The sequence below is a fragment of the Erpetoichthys calabaricus genome, chromosome 9 (assembly GCF_900747795.2).
Source record: "Erpetoichthys calabaricus chromosome 9, fErpCal1.3, whole genome shotgun sequence".
Classification (NCBI taxonomy): domain Eukaryota; kingdom Metazoa; phylum Chordata; class Cladistia; order Polypteriformes; family Polypteridae; genus Erpetoichthys; species Erpetoichthys calabaricus.
The window spans coordinates 79145534-79168687 of NC_041402.2; the positions used below are offsets into that span (position 1 = coordinate 79145534).

Sequence of the window (23154 nt, forward strand, 5' to 3'; positions counted from 1 at the left end):
TGGAGATGTGATAATAAAAGTTTTGGAGGTGGAGTTGGTGGGAGAGTGCGGTGGCTGTGCACTGTGAGAAGTGTCAGAATGTTAGGGAACGCTCACTCCCTACCACATGCCATCTCTTTTGTGACAAATAACAACGGCAGCATCCAGATGTCTTTAACCATGATAAAAATGGTATATGAAAATTCCTACTGGTTGGAAAATTTCTGCCAGTATATCTTGCGCCCCTAATATATTCAATAGTTTGCTTCTTAAATTGACCAGAGCAAGATAGTGTCGCTGAAGCCAGGCTACACAACCATAAGTGAATTTGGCTTAAAACTGTGTGGAAACAATTAGATGGCTCACTGAGTGTCACATTTCTAAACCAATCCATGGTGGAAAATTCACTATGTGCAGATTTGTTTTTTATTTTGATTTGAAAAATAAAGTCTATCAGTCAATTTACTGATAATTCAGGCTTGATTCTATTATGCGTTGTGGGGTACAGCCCGGACACAGACAGGTAGACATGATGGTTTCACCACACACACGTTTATTTTACACTATATACAATATAACAGTGAGCACAACCCAGTGCTGCAGCACCAATCACCCCTTAAGTCCTGGCCAACACAATGCCTTTCCTTTCTTCTGGGCCGCCTCTTTCCTCTCCTCCTGAGCTCTGTCCACTTCCACCTGACTCTTGCTCCCAAATGGAGGGAGGCGGCCCCTTTTATTCACACCTGGATGGGCTCCAGGTGCTTCCCGACATCTTCCGCTGACACTCCCCTGTGTGGCGGAAGTGCCGGCTGTGCACCCGGACGAACTCCGGGTGTCCCCGATCCTCTACCCCCCAGCACTTCTGGGTGTGGCAGAAGTGCTGAGGTCCAGGGCTCCCGTGGCAGCGGGGCGCCCCCTGGCGGTGACCCCAGGCCCCTACAAGGGTGGCCCCCAACACAACCAGGGCGGTCGCCCCCTCGTGGTCTGCCTCCTGGGCGTCCCGGCTGGGTACCACCCCCAGCCACGTGCCACAGCGTGTATACCCATGTTCTATTATTATGGACTTATTTAGAGCTGGCAGTTACCTTGGCATTCTGTTATTTTCATTGTGGACGAAAACTGGAGTACCTGAAGATTCTGGAGAATGGGCAAAATCATACTGACAGTGAACACAGCAAAAATCACTATTTGTGTAGTATCAACATATTCTCCCAACAGCCACAACAGTTTTTTTGAATACAGGTTCTTTCAGGATTCTTGGAGAATATGACCCAGCAGCTTTAAACACTGCACCACCCCTTCTTACTGTTTCCAGATAAATATTTTTTTTTGCCATGATTCATATCATTACATCTTTTTGTCTATTAATGTTATGCAAAATTAAAACAATTCTAACATTTACTAGGAATGATAGTAACTAAGATAAACTACAATTAATCACATTTTTACCCTAATTAACCTAAGTCTGCATTTCATTTCAGTCTATTGCATGAATTTAGTTTTGTGCTGATGCTGCCTGTTTTTCAAAATGTTTCATTGTGCTAAAGGTTAGCTGAATTAATTCCATGCGTCTTTTTACAATAAATTATACTGAAACACTAAAATTTGGAGAGGAAAAAGTACATCTTGTTAGTGCATGAAAACCTTTGGGATAAATGTCATCTTTTATAAAGAGCAGAGAAAAGGATAATTAAATGTGATATAAAGGGAAAATGCGCCCTGGCAAGAATTTAAATTCCTTGCATTGAAACAAATACATGTATATCTTCACCTGAGTGTTATCGACATGTATCCCTCAATTATAGTTTTCTGAGAGGAGAATCTCATCTGTGCAGCATGCTGTGGTTGACAGAAAACATACTCTTTTTGAAAAGTGCTGGGTTACATGCATGGGAAATAATATGTGTTGAAACTACAAGAGGAACAATGACTGCCTGAAAGGAACCATATAATCAAAGACTCCTTACTGACTATGTACTCTGTAAAAGCTGTATTGGGAAACGAGGTGTCACTTGAGGGTATTCATTAATTTCTTTGCAAATGGGGCTTTGAAAATAAAGTCAACTACAATGAAATACTAAGGGAAACATTCTGGGGACCCTGCATAGGTCTACCATTTAACTTTTTTTTGCACATACAGTGGGAGAGAGCCAAGCACAATGTATCATTTTGCTGACCACACTTCTTGATAAGCAGCAGAAAAGTTTTAAATTGGCCTTTTGGTGAGTTGTGATATCTGATCCTCAGGATCCCCTAAGTTATACAGATTTTAGACATTTTGGAGCAGCTGTGCATACAGTCTTCTACAACATTCACAGCTAATTGGGTGACTGTAAAAGGAGTATATTTAAAGGGCCACTTACTGTACATCATACGAGTGATCTAAGAAGTGAAAGGTGATTTGGATGAAGATACATTAGTAGGAATAAAAAAAGTCAGGTTTATTTGCGGTCATGCAGCTAGGCTTTTATTGTTACCATTTTGGACATACAGTATATCACATGATACTTATGCTAAACATAGTCTATTGACATATTTCATACCATCACCGACCAGGTTTGTATCCATCAGTAGCTTATAAATATTAATTTTGGGGAACGTTGGTGGGTGAGGGTCTTTTCATTTTCTCCTTTAAAATCAATAAAAACCTGCTTAAAAGTATAAATGCAAATTTAACAATTTAACAAATTTTCCTTCTTTGTTGTGTAACAGCTATATTTAAACTTACAATCGCATTCCACCATGCAGCCAGTCTTTACGGGTGTACGAGATGAGTCTACCTTGCAATCATTAAGTAACATAGTTTGAGGCATTTTGAGTGTTTATATGCCACTATATAATCCTAGATTGTTGTATCTCAGACATGACCACAGCCAAAGACATGGCTTCCACTTACCTTTGACTGGCAATGGTAATTACTTGACTGTTACCTAAAGTTGTTTCCAGTCACTAAAAGGTATTTTTATGTTGACTCAAAACATCTATGTCTCTCTAGTTCTTGATTTCTTAACCTTCATGAAACTCATAGAACATTACCTTATTGATTTCAGTCTTTTTTGCCTTGCCAGTTTGCTTTATTTTATATTGATTAACAACAAATACCGAACAGTGTACTTATACATGAAAGTGAAGTCCCAAAGTGGGATGGATTGATCTTGAATTTGTGTGACAGACTTATTCATAAACTCTCTCTCTAGATTTTACTTGATAAACAGGACAAACAGCAAAAGGGGATAAAAGTATTAATTGTTTGACTTTGAAATGTTTGACAAAATATTTTTGAAGAATAAAATGTATATTAATGACTATTTATTGCAACCAAGTTCCAGTATTCTCCTTACTTATGTGAGTAAAGACATTTTTATCAAAGTTAAATTTTTATTTGTGTTTTTCTTTATTTTATGCTTATTTATTTGCTGTGCATATTCTTCTTAGACACAGTACACATTTTGATTATGCATACATATATAATGTATGTATATGTGTGTATTTATATATAATATGTATATGTATGTATGTATATATTCTCTATATGTGTTACCCAGCTTCTCCTGGGAAATGTTCTAAGACAGTGGGCTTCAGTTATAGTGCCCTTGGTTAATCGGATGTGTCAAAAACTCTTTGTAATTAAGTTCTTTTCTGTAAACAAAATTTATATATTTTTTTTTAACCAGGGGCTAATGTTATTTGTTCACTTGAGCACTTACTGCTGAACCTGCTACTACAATTACCCATAAGTGAAACATTTATGCTGTAGATCAATTCCTTATTTTCTCAGTGACAGAATTTTACAGGAAGCTGTATTCTTTTGAATTGAAACGAGTAATTAGCAGGAACACCCTGGTGGTGTTGGTGTGAAAGACATTGCAGTATAACTCCATTAAAGGACATCACCAACAGCTATATTTGGTAATGTTATGAAGGTGATTTAGAGGTGATTCATTCAAAGCTAAAAACTGGTAAAAATCTCGACTCTCCAGTAGCATCAAAGCTTAAAATTAGTACTGCCTCATTATACATTGGTAAATAAATAATAACAAATGTCTACCAATAATAAAAAAGTTATTAATTACTTTTACTCATTCACATTCTGAAAAACAACATCTCAATCAGCTATAGAAAAATATTATACTTCATTCGGTTCAGTCGTCAATCCGCAGTGTGATTTTTTTCCTATTTTCCTTTTGTTTAATGCTGATCATTGATTGGTATTGTAAACTTGAAGATATGCTGGTGGACAACAGTGTTAGTCTGGGAAGTCTAAGGAACACAGTACTCACAAAAGTGATATTCCAACAAGTGTCAATGTCATCTCTGCTGGGACTTGAACATAAAGACAGTGGGCTATTCCTCAACAGTGACATCAGGACGGACCTGCCTGTTGGGGTTCCACCTACAAAACATAAGGCATATAGGTTACATGCAGCAATACACAATACTGAATAACTAAATAATATTTACAATAAACAACATTTACAAATAATATATTAAAACAAGAACCCATGAAAAATACTATATTAATAAAAATAAAAATGACAGAAAAGACAAAAAAAAGGAAAATAAATACTGTATAAGCATATATATGGAGCAAGCACTGGCTGAAACATAACAGTATTCTGTGCAATAAACCAGGCTCAACTTGCTCATATATCAATTTGTAGACTTTGAAATAAAACTGCAGAATTTCAAAGTAGTGTATGTTTGAATAGTTGACAGAAGTTTATTCAACTTAAGCAGTGGATATTATTTCAACACTACTTTTTCAAAATTGATTTATTAACACTTCCCTCAGGCAGCAGATCGATAAATTTATACATGACCCATCAGAGACGATTTCAGTACCTTATCAACATTTTGTTATGAAAGGGGCAATGGCGACTGTGGGCATGTACCCAGTTTCTTTTACTTCATGTTCAGTGCCTTGTGGCCAGTAGAAAGACGATTGTTTTACAAGTACACAACATGCTATTATTTGATCAGCCAAATCTCTGCGATGTAACCCTGTTCATTATTATTTGATAAAAAAGACACAACCTTTGGCAAGAGCTTTTCAATATGCCCTGACTGTTGGCACATTAACAGTCAAATGTAATCAATTTTCTATTTAGAATTTGAAACGGATGCCATTGATTGATTTACAACCTATTGGTGATTTGACCCTGTCCCGATTTGGCTAATGCAGATTATGAGGCATAAATAGCACCTTAACTGTTTTTTGTTTAATTACTAACTATCAGCTAACAAAAAATTGTTTAAATTGAAATTTATGGCTCTTGTGTATTACACTGGCATAGGCTTTCAGCATTGAACTGAGTGAGGAAACTGAATATTAACTAAATTGAATATGTTTCTGCCTTGATCAATAAAAGTTAATACTTGTATATATTGTATGTTAGAGGCTAATGGATAATTTCTTTGCTTTTATATCCCAGATGCAAGAACGTGAAAGCAAAATTCAAGAACTTCAGAATACCATCACAGAATTGCATAAGGAAATATCTCTGAAAGACTCTGAAAACCTACAGCAGCTACAAGCCCAGCACCTTTTGGAGAACAGAGTGAAAGAACTAGAGAAACAGGTAAAATTGTTACAATTCCGGTCCCAGACAACACAGGCTTTATTGGCGGAAACAATGCTTTTATTGTTTCATGGCCTGCTGGTGGAGCAAAATATGATTTTGGCATACATTTTATCATTTATTTAATAGTTGTCTCCCAGTAAGCCTGTGGAACTATGCAGTTTCTTTTGGCAGCAACAGATTATTTTGTGAAGGTTCTTTTCTTTTGACTCCCAAAAACAAAAAACAACACCAATCAACACGATTGATACAGACCCCTAGTTTTTATGTTTTATTTATCAGTAAGTCTCTTTGGTACTCCTTGAACAGGTATGGAAATCGGAGGAGACCATTATCCAGCTTAGGAAAGAAGCAACAGAGTTCAAGAGCACAGCCTGCAGCAGAGCCCAGGGCAAGAGTGTAAGTGTTGAATTTTTTGGCGCAATGGTTTGTTGGAAAAATTCACATTCATATTTCAAAACCTACCTAAAGTCACGTTTTATTGCACTATACCATGACATTTGTATCTGCTTTAAAAATACATAATTTACTCAATTTTCTCTTCAGTTTATGTCATTTGTTTCTGCCAACTACCTCAGCTTCCCTCAAATAACTTATTTATTAAATGCCATATACCGTTGAAGGATTGTCTCAGGTAAAGATGTTGGCCTATCAAGTTTAGCTGCCTCATGGCCATCTCTGAGGGTGTCATGCAAAGCCCCTCAGTGATTCTGCATTGTTCCCAACTTTAGGATAAAGTTTTTCATCTTATTTGACATTTTTATTGATGTAGTATTAGAAACTGCTTTTCTGCTAATATTTTTAACCAGTTTACTGCTCTTGAATGATTTCTCAGCTTCAGCTGTGCTTTAGTTCATAATGTTTTAATTAACCTAAGAACTACCTTAATTGTGAGATAAACACTTTCAGAATTTTGTCAAATGTATTGTTTCCTTTAAAAATGAAAAAAAAAAAAAAATGAGTGTCTTATATTTGATTACAATCTGACTTTTTACTCCTTTGCAGCACACCTTGTTCTGTGCTGCATTGTCATCTGTAAGGGTATGTTATTCCATCCTGACTTCTGAGCATGTGCCTTAGACTTGCTATGTTCATCTTATATGAGTAACAATATTCATTCATGTGCAGTGAGTCTATATCTTTTTATGGTTCTTCTGCTGTTTCCATCTATATTTTCCCTTAGGATTGATAAAGTTTATCTAATCATATATACGTTAAATAATTTTAAACCATATGTCACACAATTTGCACAAGTGACTTGTGAATCCTTGATTCATTTTCTGAACAGTTTGTGTAAATCCTGCTGTCTTTTTCATATTCTTGAACAGACTACAGATGCCATAAAAACAATATTTTCTATCAGATGCTGTACAGTGTTATATTTTTATTTTAAAAGTAATTGGAATAGTTTGTATTATTTTACATGTTGAGTTTAGACAGTGACAACATTCAGATAATTGGATGCCAGTTCATCACCTGGCACACCTGTCCCCCCACACAGGCAATTTAGAGGTGACACTCTACCTGACATTTTAAGTAAGAAAGGAAACTGGAGTCACTGGTGTCAAGCCAACTTGAAAATGAGGAATATCGTACTGCATACGAACATCTTTTAAATAAATCATACATATTTATTTTCTTTTTTATTGTTTCTTTTATAAATATTTCTTTCTTCGCGCATAACATAATCAATCAAAGGAAAAATGATCATTTTAAAGTATATTCCTCCCTCATACTGCATTTGAAGCATATACACCCTAATTCGTATTAACTTGTTTGCACTATATTTTTGAATTGTAATGTATGGGTAATGAGGCATTTATTAATAGACAATGACTGTATTGATTTTGTTTTAGGTCTGCAGCATATGCTTTTGGACATATGTGCTTTTTCACTACTCTATCCTTTTGGCCTCAACAGAGTCACACATTCTCTATCGGTCATTTATATGTTTCTTTCTCATTTGTATATTTCAATGCAAACTAAGTGACTGAGATATATTTGCAATGACTTATAAATTCACATTCATAAAAGGTTAATCTTATGATGGATTTAGTTCAAAACAATAAAAAATACATATTTTAGTCCTGCTATAAATAAATATTGTGAGGTGAGGGATGCCATCAAGCTGAAAATGGAGGCCTTCCGTTTATGGTTAGCATGGGAGACTCCTGAAGCAGCAGAGAGGTACTGACTAGCCAAAGTATTTATCGAATATTTTTTAACATTTAATGTTTTTGGAATCTGTAAAGTTCAGATTTAATATACATCTGAATGGGTACTGTAAGTTAGGCTATGCTGTCAAACGCAGACAATAGGTACACTAGGGTCATATAGATATTAATACCTCAATATTAAAGTTTTCCAGACGTAAACAGCATAGATGTGAAGAATAACATTGGAAAGTGTGCCATTTTTCACAGTTCTTAGGAATATACTGCAACACATGGCAAATATGTTTGAAACAGAATAATACATTTGTAACATATTTGTATTTGTTAAATATTAGTTTCTCACATAAACAGCCATGCTTGCACCTTTCCAGCATTCTTTGTCTGTACTCAGTGAGGAGGGCTGTACAAGAATAAATTGACTTGACTTGATGTTTTCTCTTGCTAGAGTTAAATAAGGATGTATAATAAGAAGTACAACAATCCTAAATCAGTTAACTATATGCCCTTTCAATGGTTGTTCTAATAATATATGAAAAAAAAAAATTCAGTGTTAGATGCTGATTATATACAAACATACAACATTTGGGAAACAAATCAAGCTTGTTTGGGTAGTTTACAGCTAAGCTGTTATCTCATCCAGGCAGTTTTGAAAAGCCGTTGAGGTTTCCTCTGTAATTACATTTCATGATGGTTTGCTCCACATTTACAAAAGTTTTCGTGTGAACACGGGCTTCAGTTTTGAACGCACTGTCTCTTCAATTCTATTGGAATATTTGAATTTTGAAATAACAATTTAAATAAAAAATTCTGCTGGGTCATGTTTAATGATACATTTGAGAATGTAGCAGGACTGCAGTGGATCCTCTCATTGCCCACTCTCTTTGAGGCAGCTCTAAATCCCTTAATCTGTTAGAAAAGCATATGACATTTAATACATTTTGGTACCTGTAAAAGGCAAGGTTGATATCCATCACAATCTCTAGAAGATGAGCTTGAAAGTGTGAAAAAAGATAGGTGGTTTAGGAGAATGGCTGTACATATGCCGTGGTCTGTTTTTCATTTTTCTGTATCAATCTGGTTTTACTAAACAAGTGTTAAATATGAGTGACAGCTACAGTGGGGTTGGTCACTTTCTCATACCTGATGCTAGTTTCTGACACACATCAACACTAAAATTTAATAAAGCAGGCTAGGAAAAATGGATATGGTGATGGATGTCTGGATTCACTGTTTACGTTCAAGTTTTTACCATGCGGATACAGTACAATGAAATTCTTGCCTGCATGTCTCCCAAAGGCTAAATCTAGTGGTGTGAATATTGCTGTATCACTTCTGATTACCAGAACAAAAAAGGGAGAAAGGTCTTCCCTCCCTAATTGTTCTGAGCCGACTTCACTACCTTCTGTAATTCTTTGCATGATCACCATAGAGCTGAGTAAGTGCCATACCAGGATATTATGCAGCCAGTAAGGAAAGTCTCCATTTGTTGAACCTGGTGATCATAAATGAAGATATCATATGAAGTGTTTTTTTTTCATGGAATCACAATATGATCTATTCCAGTTCAGATATTTGCACTGTGGTAACCCATGTCATCTGGCTTACAGAGTCCCCAAAAAGTTCTCTTAATGCTTTGGAAAACTCCAGCACTTGTGTGTGCAGTGATTGGCTTTAAACACTGCAACCAGAGTGTTTCCCGGTGATGTTTGCTGAGCTGTCTCTTACACAGCCTTGACCTTTTGTACAGGACTCTCACTATTCTTCTTATGTCTACAGTGACTGCTCCAAGTGTTTTGTTGGGAATCACACACCAATCCATCTCAATCTGGACATTAGCAATGTGCTAACTGCTGGTGGCTAGTAGGATTTCCTGTTGCTCATAGTGGAAAAGGAGCTTCAGGCGACACAGGATCAGAGCATGTCACTGGCAGTTACCACAGTGCAAATGCCTGGATTGAGAAGGATCGCGGTGTGATTCCATGGCAAAGACCAAGTATTCTGAAGATGTTAAAGGAAATGAAATGACACAGTAAGCTATCTTGACACTGGATGAAAAGTGTTGTGTCTGATTTAGGTTATCATTGATAGTGACATCAAGACATTGAAAGTTGCTGTCTCTACCGTATCCCTGCCCATATATGTGGAAGTAATGTCTTTTGTCATACAAACAGCATACCTTTGTCAGGTTCATGCAGCTACCTGGATATCTCTTTGCAGGTCTTCCCAGGGTCAATCCATAAGTGTTTTTAATGATTTATAAGGTTGGTTTAATTTATTCTGCTCAAATTTTGATCTGAATTATTAAGGTCCATCTTTCATTAAACCTTCTTGTTATAGATTTCCTTGTTTGGACATACAGATATTATGTTTGTGTCAGAAGAATTAATTGACTGTTAGGGAATTAATTTCTTTTGTTTGAAGGTCACACCGTGTCTGTTTTTTTCTTAAATCTAAACTATAGCCGATTCCCCAGTGTCTTCATAGATGATAAGTATTTTCCACTGGAGTGCCTTTAATGATTCTGGAGAGTCTTCAATGCCTAACATCTTTTAAAGAGTTGCACCACACTCTGTGCAATTAATCAGATACCCACTAGGTAATTAATTTATATGTGCGGCAAAGCCATTGGTGAATATCAATGTTGCTCTTTAGTTTTTAACTTTGTAGGAATATGTTCAATTTATAATTAAAATTTTGAAGTGTTTTAAACTATCTGTATTGTCAAATAACTTGAATGTTTTTTGGTTTGTGAGAGGAACATTACAGGTGCAGACATAAACTGAACTCAACAAAATTCGAAAGAGAAAATGCAGGATTAATTATAGTTGATGGGTAATTCATGCTAATGTGAGACCATGTTGAGATGCACTTGGCTAGTAGCTGATTATAGGATAAATGGTGTGGTGCCTTTTCAGAGTCCTCAGTTGCTGGGCAATTAGCATTTCTGTGGTGTTTTTTTTTGGATATTGCTTGATAGCTGCTTCAGCCTCACCATGTATTTAAGGTGGTTGTCCAGTTCATCCCAGCTCATTTTGAATTTAGCATCGCTGCTCATCAAACCTCTATGTATTTTTCATGGCTGTCAAATTGCCTACAGTTTATTACACATTTATCATAACTGTTAATTTCTTTCTCAATGATAAAAAAGCATATGTCATGACTCTTGGTAGAACCTGGCATGTTTCCCGGAGTGGGAGGCGGTCAATTGGCTTTAATGAATTTTAATGGTGCGCAATTTTAATCAGAGACTAATTCTGCATAATTACCTTATAATCCCACATAAGATGATACTCTAATTATGGTTATTTTAAAAAATGTAAGAGTTCAAAAACTAAAGTGTTATTATGCTATATACACTGGCATTCTATTATTTGAATATGGAATGCATTTTCTTTTTGTTTTACAGGGGTGCGAGATTTGAGTAAGAGAAAGTAATGAAAACATTTTGTTATTTTTGCACAAATGATTGTTATTTTCTAATGTTTTCAGAATTATAAACCACATTTCTTCAGATATGAAGAATATATTGGGAATGTATTAAGGTTGAGCAGTATTCCATCATTAGTAATCACAATAATTATTTTAACCATCATTATGGAAGTATTTTTTCTTATAATGTTTATTTTTAATTGTATAGCTATTTTTAATAATATGTAATATGACCAGGTTGACAATTTGTTGCTGGGATTGGCATTGTTTCACTTTTCCTGGGATCTGCATTAAAAGACCAGTTGACTTCTATGTGTTGTCTACATATTCCATGTCTGCATAGGAAATTGTTGGTTTTCTTCCACTTGCCAAACTAATGTTTGTTAGCTCACACAGAGACAACAGTCTTCTAGCAGCCCCTGCATTCACACACTAAAGTCTGCAATGACTGTTCTACAAACAGTGTAGCTCTCTCTTTCTGCAATGGACAACTCATATGGCATTGATGGCTGTCCTCTTTTATCCTGGAGATCCCCTTGACCCAATAACTTCTTGCCAATTGGGTACCTCCTAACACATTAAAAATAAGATTGTTCTGAAAATGTAATGAAAATGTCTCCATAATCTCATATTATTTTTAAAATACTTTGAGTAAATTAGCTATTAAAAGATTTGTCCATCCATCCATCCTCTTCCGTTTATCCGAGGTCGGGTCGCGGTGGCAGCAGCTTGAGCAGAGATGCACAGACTTCCCTCTCCCGGCCACTTCTTATAGCTCTTCCAGGATAATCCCGAGGCGTTCCTAGGCCAGCCGGGAGACATAGTCCCTCCAGCGTGTCCTGGGTCTTCCCCGGGGCCTCCTCCTGGTTGGACTTGCCCGAAACACCTCACCAGGGAGGCATCCTGATCAGATGCCCGAGCCACCTCATCTGACTCCTCTCGATGCGAAGGAGCAGCGGCACCACTCTGAGCTCCTCCTGGATGACTGAGCTTCTCACCCTATCTTTAAGGGAAAGCCCAGACACCCTGCGGAGGAAACTCATTTCAGCCGCTTGTATTCGTGATCTCGTTCTTTCGGTCACTACCCATAGCTCATGACCATAGGTGAGGGTAGCAACATAGATCGACTGGTAAATTGAGAGCTTTGCCTTACAGCTCAGCTCCTTTTTCACTATGACAGACCGATGCAGGGCCCGCATCACGCCTGTCGATCTCACGCTTCATTCTTCCCTCACTCATGAACAAGACCCCGAGATACTTGAACTCCTCCACTTGGGGCACGATCTCGCCTCCCACCCTGAGAGGGCACTCCACCCTTTTCCGGCTGAGGACCATGGTCTTGGATTTGGAGGTGCTGATTCCCATCCCAGCCGCTTCACACTCAGCTGCGAACCAATCCAGAGAGAGCTGAAGATCACGGCCTGATGAAGCAAACAGGACAACATCATCTGCAAAAAGCAGTGACCCAATCCTGAGTTCACCAAACCAGACCCCCTCAACACCCTGGCTGCGCCTAGAAATTCTGTCCATAAAAGTTATGAACAGAATCAGTGACAAAGGGCAGCCCTGGCGGAGTCCACCTCTCACTGGACACGGGTTTGACTTACTGCCAGCAATGCAGACCAAGCTCTGACACCAGTTGTACAGGGACCGAACAGTCCTTATCAGGGGGTCCGGTACCCCATACTCCCAGAGCACCACCCACAGGATCTCCTGAGGGACACGGTCGAACGCCTTTTCCAAGTCCACAAACACATGTAGACTGGTTGGGCAAACTCCCATGCACCCTGCAGGACATATGAACACCCCTATGCTTGAACATGAACATGGTGTTTGTTATGGACAATCCGTGACAAGCACAGAAGTCCAATAACAAAACACCACTTGAGTTCAGATCGGGGGGGCCATTCCTCCCAATCACGCCCTTCCAGGTCTCACTGTCATTGCCCACGTGAGCATTGAAGTCTCCCAGGGGTACGAGGGAGTCCCCAGGAGGTATGCCCTCTAGCACCCCCTCCAGGGACTCCAAAAAGGGTGGGTACTCCAAACTGCTGTTCGGTGCATACGCACAAACAACAGTTAGGACCCGTCCCCCCACCCGAAGGCGGAGGGAGGCTACTCTCTTGTCCACTGGGGTAAACCCCAATGTACAGGCTCCAAGTCGGGGGGCAATAAATATGCCCACACCAGCTTGGCGCCTCTCACCGGGGGCAATTCCAGAGTGGTAGAGAGTCCAGCCCCTCTCAAGAAGATTGGTTCCAGAGTCCAAGCTGTGCGTCAAGGTGAGCCCGACTATATCTAGCCGGAACCTCTTGACCTTGCGCTCTAGCTCAGGCTCCTTCCCCTTCAGAGAGGTGACATTCCACGTCCCAAGAGCCAGCTTCTGTAGCCGAGGATCGGACCGCCAAGGTCCCCGCCTTCGGCCACCACCCAACTCACACTGCACCCGACCTCCTTGGCCCCTCCCATAGGTGGTGAGCCCATGGGAAGGGAGACCCACTTTGCCTCTTCGGGCTGTGCCCGGCCGAGCCCCATGGGTACAAGCCCGGCCACCAGGCGCTCGCCATCGAGCCCCACCTACAGGCCTGGCTCCAGAGGGGGGCCCCGGTGACCCGCATCCGGGCGAGGGAAAGAGGATGCCACTTTATTGTAGGACCTACTCATACCCACACTCATCATTGCACTCGTACAGGAGCCAATTTGTAATTGCCAATGAACCTAACGTGCACATCTTTGGGCATGTATGAGGAAAACCGAAGAACCCACACAAATGGGGATAATATACAGCACACATACAGCATCTGGGTGCGAGACTCAAACCTAGGACGCTAGATCCATAAGGCAGCAGGGACTCCATGCCACCCTATTTATATTTTTATATATATATATATATATATATATATATATATATATATATATATATATATATATAAATACAAGGATACAAAGATTGGGGTATGTTTAGATTAGTAATCATCTTCAACAAAGTAATTCCTAAAACTCAACAGAAAATTAAAGGAAATCAACAGGCATTAATTAATACATGTAGGAGGACACTCAAAAACAACGTTTCTCCTTTCTCTTGTTTGGTCAAAAGACACTCCATTCTGGTGCATCCACTTCTTTTCTAGAGCCCTGCTGGGTAGGCGTGAAACTTTTAAGATGGACACAGACTTATTTATGTGTCTTCCTGGTCTGGCTGTCGGAGCTGCAGGAGAAACGAGAAGGTGGTTAATGACAGCACCCTCCCTTACCCTAGCATGCATGTTGGTGACATACTGTACATACACACACTCACATTATGTTTTGTTTATATCTATATCAATGTATGTTTGTGTATATACAGTATATATTATATATATATTAATTATATATTTATATAGTGTTTACTGTATGTATTTGTCACATTTTTCATTACATTGTTTGAATAAGATACCTTTTATTGTTAGTTAGTCAGGAACAAATCATAATGGATAATTTGCCTTTGGCTATAATGTATTTTACCCTTTTTATCTGGTTTTCTTTTAATTACTATTATTATCTGTGGGATCATCTTTCACCATATAGTGTTTTTATCAAATTCAAGCATTTTCTTTTGTTCTTTATATCTTTACATTAATGCAGTGTATTTAAATCACTGACTTGTCTGAGTGTCTTTACCAGAAGCTCTAAACATGTCACCAAAATTTTGTACATTACTTTGGTCTTTTGTTTTCAAAATGATTTTGAATAATATTATAAGCTTTGAATTTCTGCAAAAGAACATGCACATCCTCTGCTGAAAATTAATTTCTGCATAGTTCCTCAGTGACATGTTTAAAACCCTGCTTGTTCACTGCCAAAGCAAAAGATAAGTTGACCACATTTTAACAGGTTTCACATCCAATGTTATGACTCTTCCCATCTCTTCTTTATAAGACTTATTATATAGTTCAGGCAAAAAGTATATATTGAAGTTAAAAAAAATATTTGATTGTCAAATCTTGATTTAATATATAGCACAATACCAAATTACAGTTTTAGATGATTTTTTCTGTTTAGCGGCCTTTTCAATCTGTTTTAGCACCTGTTGTATATGACTAGATTGTCTGGCTTTTCTTTTTTAGTTCAGGATTGATATAGTTTGTTCAATACCAAGAAGAATAATTATTATCTTTTGATGGTTTATAACATAATTTATTTCTAACATACTATTTTAGCAACGTGGATTGCATTTCATTTATCGATACCCCCTGTCATAATACTACAATAACTGTAATGACTCCTCAAAATGACTGTAATCACTTAAGAAAATCAATTTCACTGCATGTTTCTTTTAAATGGTTTGCTAACACCAAGGTCAAAAAGAACAGTAAAATATGTTTTTCCTAAAAATTTCAGACTTGGAACAGTAATTTGTTTCAGTGTAAAATTTACAATATCTGCAAACAGTCTTTTTCACACTTTAAACATCGAAATTTTGCAATTCTTCACTTCCTTCCTTTTATAGTTAATGTTGTTAATAATGTTGGACTGTGAAGAATTTGTATTTTTTTTTTACTTTTGGTAGAATCATCCTGCAGAAGAGATGTTATTTTAGGGCTCTTCTTAAGTAAAGACAGACCGAATATAATTTTTTAAGTAAAACATATTTCATTAGAGCAGCTGAAGCTGTATGAGACTTTTCTCCAATGCACACACTTAAGCTACATGCTCGTAAACACAATATTACGTGTCTTGCATCTCTGCAGAAGATGAGTGTTTATTACTGCTCAAAATCTGCCGTTTGGGTGATTGTCCTGTCCCCACCCCCCATTTAATTTCTCTCCTTTCATTTTGTACAAAGCAGGAGATTGCCAATACTGTGGTAGTGCTTTTATGATTAGAAAGAAGCAGAGAGAGATTCTCGGCAGGGTTTTCTGTTTTATATTCATCAAAAGAGGTCATTTTGATTCACAGGTTTTTGTTCACATACAGCACAAACTGCAGATGAAACTTCTGCAAATGGTACACTTGATGCATACATATACTGTGTACAGCATATTCACTTTTTTGTCGTTACTGTTGTTATATATGGGTGATACTATTTATGCAGTAAACTGTATTTAATTTTGCAAGCAACTTCAATATCACCCTGGAAATTCCTGTGATCAATTATAGTTAAAGATGCTGAGGTTATTTCTGTCTTTAACATACAATTTATTCAATGTCTTGTAAAAGGTTTACTCTGTCATCTAGGCATGAATAGCAACAGCAGATTCTGAAGCGCATGAAAGTTTTTATTAGTAATAATAACATAAAATCAGTTTGATTTTTATACAGTTATATGTGTGTATATGTGTATATACAGTATATATATATATATATATATATGAACTATGAAGTATGATACTTATCGCGACGAGAGAAGTCACAAAATCAACTGGAATGTTGAAGCAAATTATAAAAAAAAAATCTGATCTAAATCCGTTAAGTAGTTCTCTTGTGAAAAGTGGACCGGTATACAGGTAGACATTGGATTTTTTATATATATACTAGTCATTTAGCCCGTTACAATAATGGGCGCTAGAACAGTAGTGCATAAACATTAGTAGGAACAGTCTATATTAAATGGCAAGGGACTTTGACCTCATTCTTTTTGTTGGTCGTATTTTTCTTTCTTTCAGTCTTTTTTTTGTTGATGTTTACTTGCTGAGCTGACCGTTCTTCGTGGGCTGCTGCCGTGTATTGTGTGTCTTTAATTTTCTGTGACAGTAATACTGTCTTGTACGGCTCTATTCAATAAGGGCGCGTAGATAATTTAGTTCAAATGGGTCTGGAATATGTGAAGAGCAACAGGTGCAGATCTTTATTTACGCGCGCCTTTATTCGCTGCGCCCAATTGAAGTTGTCCTTTTGAGGCTCGCCTTTTTGTGCGCGCCCTTATTGAAGGATGCCTGTGCGCGCCCTTTTTGAAGGATACCGTCTTGTACGTCCGCTGGCTTGTACGTCCGTAATATACCTTTAATTTTCTCTGGCAGTAATACAGGCGTGCGCGTCAGTAATATGCCTTTAATCTCCTCTGACAGTAATACTGGCTTGTATGTGGCTGTAATATGCATCACTGTATTGTGTACCTTTAATTTCCTCTCGCAGTAATACTGGTTTGTATTTCCGTAAAACACCTCTAACTTTCTCTGACAGTAATATCGCGCATAGCACCGTGCCCCGCGCATGCGCACTTCACCAGAAGACACCCACACACGGACACCTGGACACACATAGGGATTATATATATATATATATATATATATATATATATATATATATATATATATATATATATATATATATATATATATATATATATATATATAATAATAGAGAGAGAGAGAGATAGATGCATAGGTCTGATCACAATCTGATATTTAGGTGGTTACCTACCAGGTAATGCGTATGGATGGTCGGCCAGCCAGCAGACAGCCACCACATCCTTTCAATTGCAAGAAGCACATCAGACATGTTATACAGTACCTACCAAATAATACAAAGAGTACACAACACATTTTGCTTATTTGGGGCTCCTCAGGTGTACACACTTTTGCTTTTCATTACAGAGATTGAACCTCTGCTAGCTGGCTGACCAACCACACACATTACCTGGTAAGTCACCACCCAAATATCAGATTGCGATCAGACCTATGTATGTAATACTCCGATCTATACCCTGCCAGTAAGTGAACCAGTTGCTGTGGCACCAAGGGGCTGATATCCGAGAGTCAGTCTCCTCAGACACCTGATGAGCCCCAAATAGGGTGAAACACGCGTTGTGTACTCTTTTTATTATTTAGCACGTACTATATATATATATATATATATATATATATATATATATATATATATATATATTTATATATATATTTTTATATATATATATATATATTTGTAGTTGGATATCCACAAATGGAGAGAATGAATCACATATCATAAAGTAGTTTTTATTCCTGAGCTTTCAGCTCCTGCCAGTAGCCGTCATCAGAGGATAATGATTAGACATACAAGAATCAAAGGCAATATATAGCAAAATGAGGTGGGGGAGGGATGGGTTGGTGAATGTGTGTGTGTAATGAGGTGGGGTTAGGAAGGTGTTAGTCGTAAAGTTTTATTTATTATGAGGATGTTCTTCTTCTTAAGTTTTCATATACTGGGTTCATGTCCAAATGTCTGTTAATGGCGTTTTCGTTTGTTAGCCAAGATTCAGCCAGCTCTCTGGCACTTTTAGTACTGGCCTTAAATCTTACTTGTAAATTGTCCCAGTTAAATCTATGTCCGGTTGAATTGGTGTGCATATAAATCAGTGATCGTGAGTCCTTCCTTCTGATGGCATTTTGATGCTCATGTATGCGTGTTGCGATTCTTTTTGATGTTTGTCCTATGTATACTGCTGGGCAAGAACTGCATGGAATGCTATGACAGCTCCTGGCAGGAGCTGAAAGCTCATGAATAAAAGCTACTTTATGATACGCGATTCATTCTCTCCCTTTGTGGATCTCCAACTACAAATATGCAAACCGTATCACAGACCTTCGCTTCCATATTCCAGTTGATTTTGTGAGTTCTCTCATTGCTCTAAGTATCATAGTTTGCTTGCAGTACTGATTTATTTGCGCGAATCTGAGAGAGAGTCTGCGGGCTGAGGGGAGGTGGACGGGCCCTCCTTAATAACGCGATAGCCTCTGTTCGAGTTGCTGTACCTCTCACCATGTGTTGGAGTGTACCGTGCCTCCACTTAGCTAGCGATACTTGTTTGTTCAACAGACATTATCATCTACAGATTTTTAAGGAGTAACGTATGATGTTGTTGAGAGAGAGATCAGAGCTACGTGTGTTTTAGAGGGTAGCTGCTGATTGCCAGAGATATCATGGCCACGTGTTTTTCTCCACAAGTAGGGGACTGTCTCACGTCAGAGCTGAACACGATCAGATACCGTGCCAATATTTAATGTTGGAGTGCACCTACTTTCCACTTGGCCAGAATTACATTTTTTTTTTAATTTTTTAAATTGATTTTTAAAGTTTGTCCTGTTTCACTACTACGCGGGTGGAACCGCGGGAGACAGCTAGTAACATAGATAGATTGATAGACAGATAAAGAGTAGAGTTCAAATGCAAGTTTTGCTACTGTTTATGTTGAGTTTTGTGTTTTCTTCCAGAATACTTTAGCTTCTCATCATATCATAAAGATATACAGTATGTAGGTTGTACTGCTACAGTGATTTGGCTGTGTGTAGATATTAGTGTGTAACTTCGCCTTTTAACTTAATTGTTAATTGATTCATTTAATGTTAAAAATTTTATAGATATAATTTATTGATATCAGTTGGTGAGCTGCTGCAGCTCATTATTACTTATTGCTTCAGAAAGTCAGTTTCTTGCTTAAGTTTATGTTGTCTGTATATTTCACTGGTAAAGGTTTTTTTAGTGACCAATTATTTTTTGGAAATTTAATATCAGTAATAACAAAAATAATATTCAGCAGATTTCATAAAATAAAAAGGTGCTAAGAAACAATGATAACACCCAACCTTAAAATAGCGCATTATTCTGACCACAAAATCTGCTCTATTGAAAGAGGTAAAAAGAAAATTGCCTGAGGTAAACACAACCTGGATGTCAGCCCCTGTTGGGATAGATTGATGGCCATCACAAGCCATCTTGCCCTGCAGAAGTTGCACCAGAGCTTACTATTCTATAATATATGAACCTGCAGACACATTGATTACCACGACTGAGAGTTCAAGAAGAATAAGACTGAAAAATAAAGTTTGTCAAGATGTAAAGGAGATAGAGACATCAGATTTCCAATGAGAACCTAAAGACACCTTTGTAGCTATTGTGCCAAGACAAAACAGCCTCCGCTGAATGAAAGTTAAAGTGAGGCAGAGATGAGATCCAGTAAAAGGAAAAATGGGAGAGGAAAAGAAAAGATGTTGTGAAAAATGGTTGAAAGAAAATTAGCAATAGATTTCCAGAATGCCAAGACTGGGGACACTCCCAAAGCATGTGCAGAAATGTATTTGGGATGATAGAAGGGACAAGAGGATCAATGGACAGAGACATGGCAAAACAATATTGCAGTGTTAAATAATTGTGGTGAACAATCCTAAATTGAATTTTTTGATGATTAATATTCTTTGAAGAATATAAAATACAGTACTGGTAAAAATAGCCTACTTATACCAACACATCAAATGAGGCATGCCCATAGATTTTTTCTTCATACTTTTTTCCAAGTCTGAAGTACCAGTCCTACATGGCAAAATGCTTACTGTCAAACCCTGTGTTAATTCTGAAAGGGGAATTAACAGAAGACGTCAACCAGGTTCAATTTAGGTGCAGAACAAAAGATGATTGGTACAATTAAAGATATGGAAAGTAGATTTCACTCTCTGATCTGTCATGAATTAGGGTAGAAAATTTAATGGAGGGTCTATTTTTGTTCCAGAAAAATGTAGAAATCAAGGATCAATCCACCAACCAATGTTTATCATGCACATAAAATTGGGTAACTTTAAGCAATAAATGGGGATATCAGTCTGTTGAAATGAAGAGCAAAGGCCAGAGGTTCCAGAGAAATATTAAACAGAAGAAGAGAGAACAACAGTTAGGACCCGTCCCCCCACCCGAAGGCTACCCTCTCGTCCACCGGGGTAAACCCCAAGTGCAGGCTCCAAGTCGGGGGGCAATAAGTATGCCCACACCCGCTCGGCGCCTCTCACTGGGGGCAACTCCAGAGTGGTACAGAGTCCAGCCCCTCTCAAGGAGATTGGTTCCAGAGTCCAAGCTGTGCGTCGAGGTAAGCCCGACTATATCTAGCCGGAACCTCTCCACCTTGCGCACTAGGTCAGGCTCCTTCCCCTTCAGAGAGGTGACATTCCACGTCCCAAGAGCCAGCTTCTGTAGCCGAGGATCGGACCGCCAAGGTCCCCGCCTTCGGCCACCACCCAACTCACACTGCACCCAACCTCCTTGGCCCCTCCCATAGGTGGTGAGCCCATGGGAAGGGGGACCCACGTTGCCTCTTCGGGCTGTGCCCGTCCGAGCCCCATGGGTGCAAGCCCGGCCACCAGGCGCTCGCCATCGAGCCCCACCTCCAGGCCTGGCTCCAGAGGGGGGCCCCGGTGGCCCGCGTCCGGGCGAGGGAAAACGCCATCCAAATTTTTTGTTCATCATAGGAGGTTGTGTTGGGTCCTAACTGTTGTTTGTGTGTATGCGCCGAACAGCAGTTTGGAGTACCCACCCTTTTTGGAGTCCCTGGAGGGGGTGCTAGAGGGCATACCTTCTGGGGACTCCCTCGTACTGCTGGGAGACTTCAATGCTCACCTGGGCAATGACAGTGAGACCTGGAAGGGTGTGATTGGGAGGAATGGCCCCCCCGATCTGAACCCGAGCGGTGTTTTGTTATTGGACTTCTGTGCTCATCACAGATTGTCCATAACAAACACCATGTTCAAGCATAGGGGTGTTCATATGTGCACTTGGCACCAGGACACCCTAGGCCTCAGTTCGATGATCGACTTTGTGGTCGTGTCGTCGGACTTGCGGCCACATGTCTTGGACACTTGGGTGAAGAGAGGGGCGGAGCTGTCAACTGATCACCACCTGGTGGTGAGTTGGCTCCGATAGTGGGGGAGGATGCCGGTCAGGCCTGGTAGGCCCAAACGTGTTGTGAGGGTCTGCTAGGAACGTCTAGCAGAGCCCCCTGTCAGAGGTAGCTTCAACTCCCACCTCTGGCAGAACTTCGACCACGTCCCGAGCAGGTACCGGCAGGCCAAGCGGAATGCAGCTTCGGTGGTTGCTGAGGCAAAAACTCGGGCATGGGAGGAGTTTGGGGAGGCCATGGAGAACGACTTTCGGATGGCTTTGAGGAGATTCTGGTCCACCGTCCGGCGTCTCAGGATGGGGAAGCAGTGCAGTGTCAACACTGTATATGGTGGGGATGGTGCGCTGCTAACCTCGACTCGGGACGTTGTGGGTCTGTGGTGGGAGTACTTCGAAGACCTCCTCAATCCCACTAACATGCCTTCCAATGAGGAAGCAGAGCCTGGGGACTCAGAGGTGGGCTCCCGCATCTCTGGGACTGAGGTCACCGATTCTGTTCATAACTTTTATGGACAGAATTTCTAGGCGCAGCCAGGGTGTTGAGGGGTTCCGGTTTGGTGGACTCAGGATTGGGTCACTGCTTTTTGCAGATGATGTTGTCCTGTTTGCTTCATCAGGCCGTGATCTTCAGCTCTCTCTGGATCGGTTCGCAGCTGAGTGTGAAGCTGCTGGGATGAGAATCAGAACCTCCAAATCCGAGACCATGGTCCTCAGCCGGAAAAGGGTGGACTGCCCTCTCAGGGTTGGTAGCGAGATCCTGCCCCAAGTGGAGGAGTTCAAGTATCTCGGGGTCTTGTTCACGAGTGAGGGAAGAATGGAGCGGGAGATCGACAGGTGGATCGGTGCGGCGTCTGCAGTGATGCGGGCTTTGCATCGGTCTGTCGTGGTGAAAAAGGAGCTGAGCCGTAAGGCAAAGCTCTCAATTTACCAGTCGATCTATGTTACTGCCCTCACCTATGGTCATGAGCTATGGATAGTGACCGAAAGAATGAGATCACGAATACAAGTGGCTGAAATGAGTTTCCTCCGCAGGGTGTCTGGGCTCTCCCTTAAAGATAGGGTGAGAAGCTCAGTCATCCGGGAGGGGCTGAGAGTAGAGCTGCTGCTCCTCCGCATCGAGAGGAGTCAGATGAGGTGGCTCGGGCATCTGATCAGGATGCCTCCTGGACGCCTCCCTGGTGAGGTGTTCTGGGCACGTCCAACCGGGAGGAGTCCCCGAGGAAGACCCAGGACACGCTGGAGGGACTATGTCTCCCGGCTGGCCTGGGAACGCCACGGGATTCCCCCGGAAGAGCTATAAGAAGTGGCTGGGGAGAGGGAAGTCTGGGCATCTCTGCTCAAACTGCTGCCCCCGCGACCCGACCTCAGATAAG

The 23154-nt window shown here is 39.8% G+C and overlaps 1 protein-coding gene across 2 annotated transcripts in view; it reads left to right on the forward strand.

Annotated features, from left to right (window-relative positions):
- Positions 1-23154, forward strand: part of LOC114657851 (polyamine-modulated factor 1-binding protein 1) — a 417512-nt gene that overhangs the window by 177864 nt on the left and 216494 nt on the right. For both annotated transcript variants that reach the window (XM_028809793.2, XM_051932060.1), the window contains exons 7-8: positions 5412-5558; positions 5868-5957. In XM_028809793.2, the coding sequence (XP_028665626.1) occupies positions 5412-5558; positions 5868-5957 (237 nt within the window). The remainder of the gene's footprint in view (positions 1-5411; positions 5559-5867; positions 5958-23154) is intronic.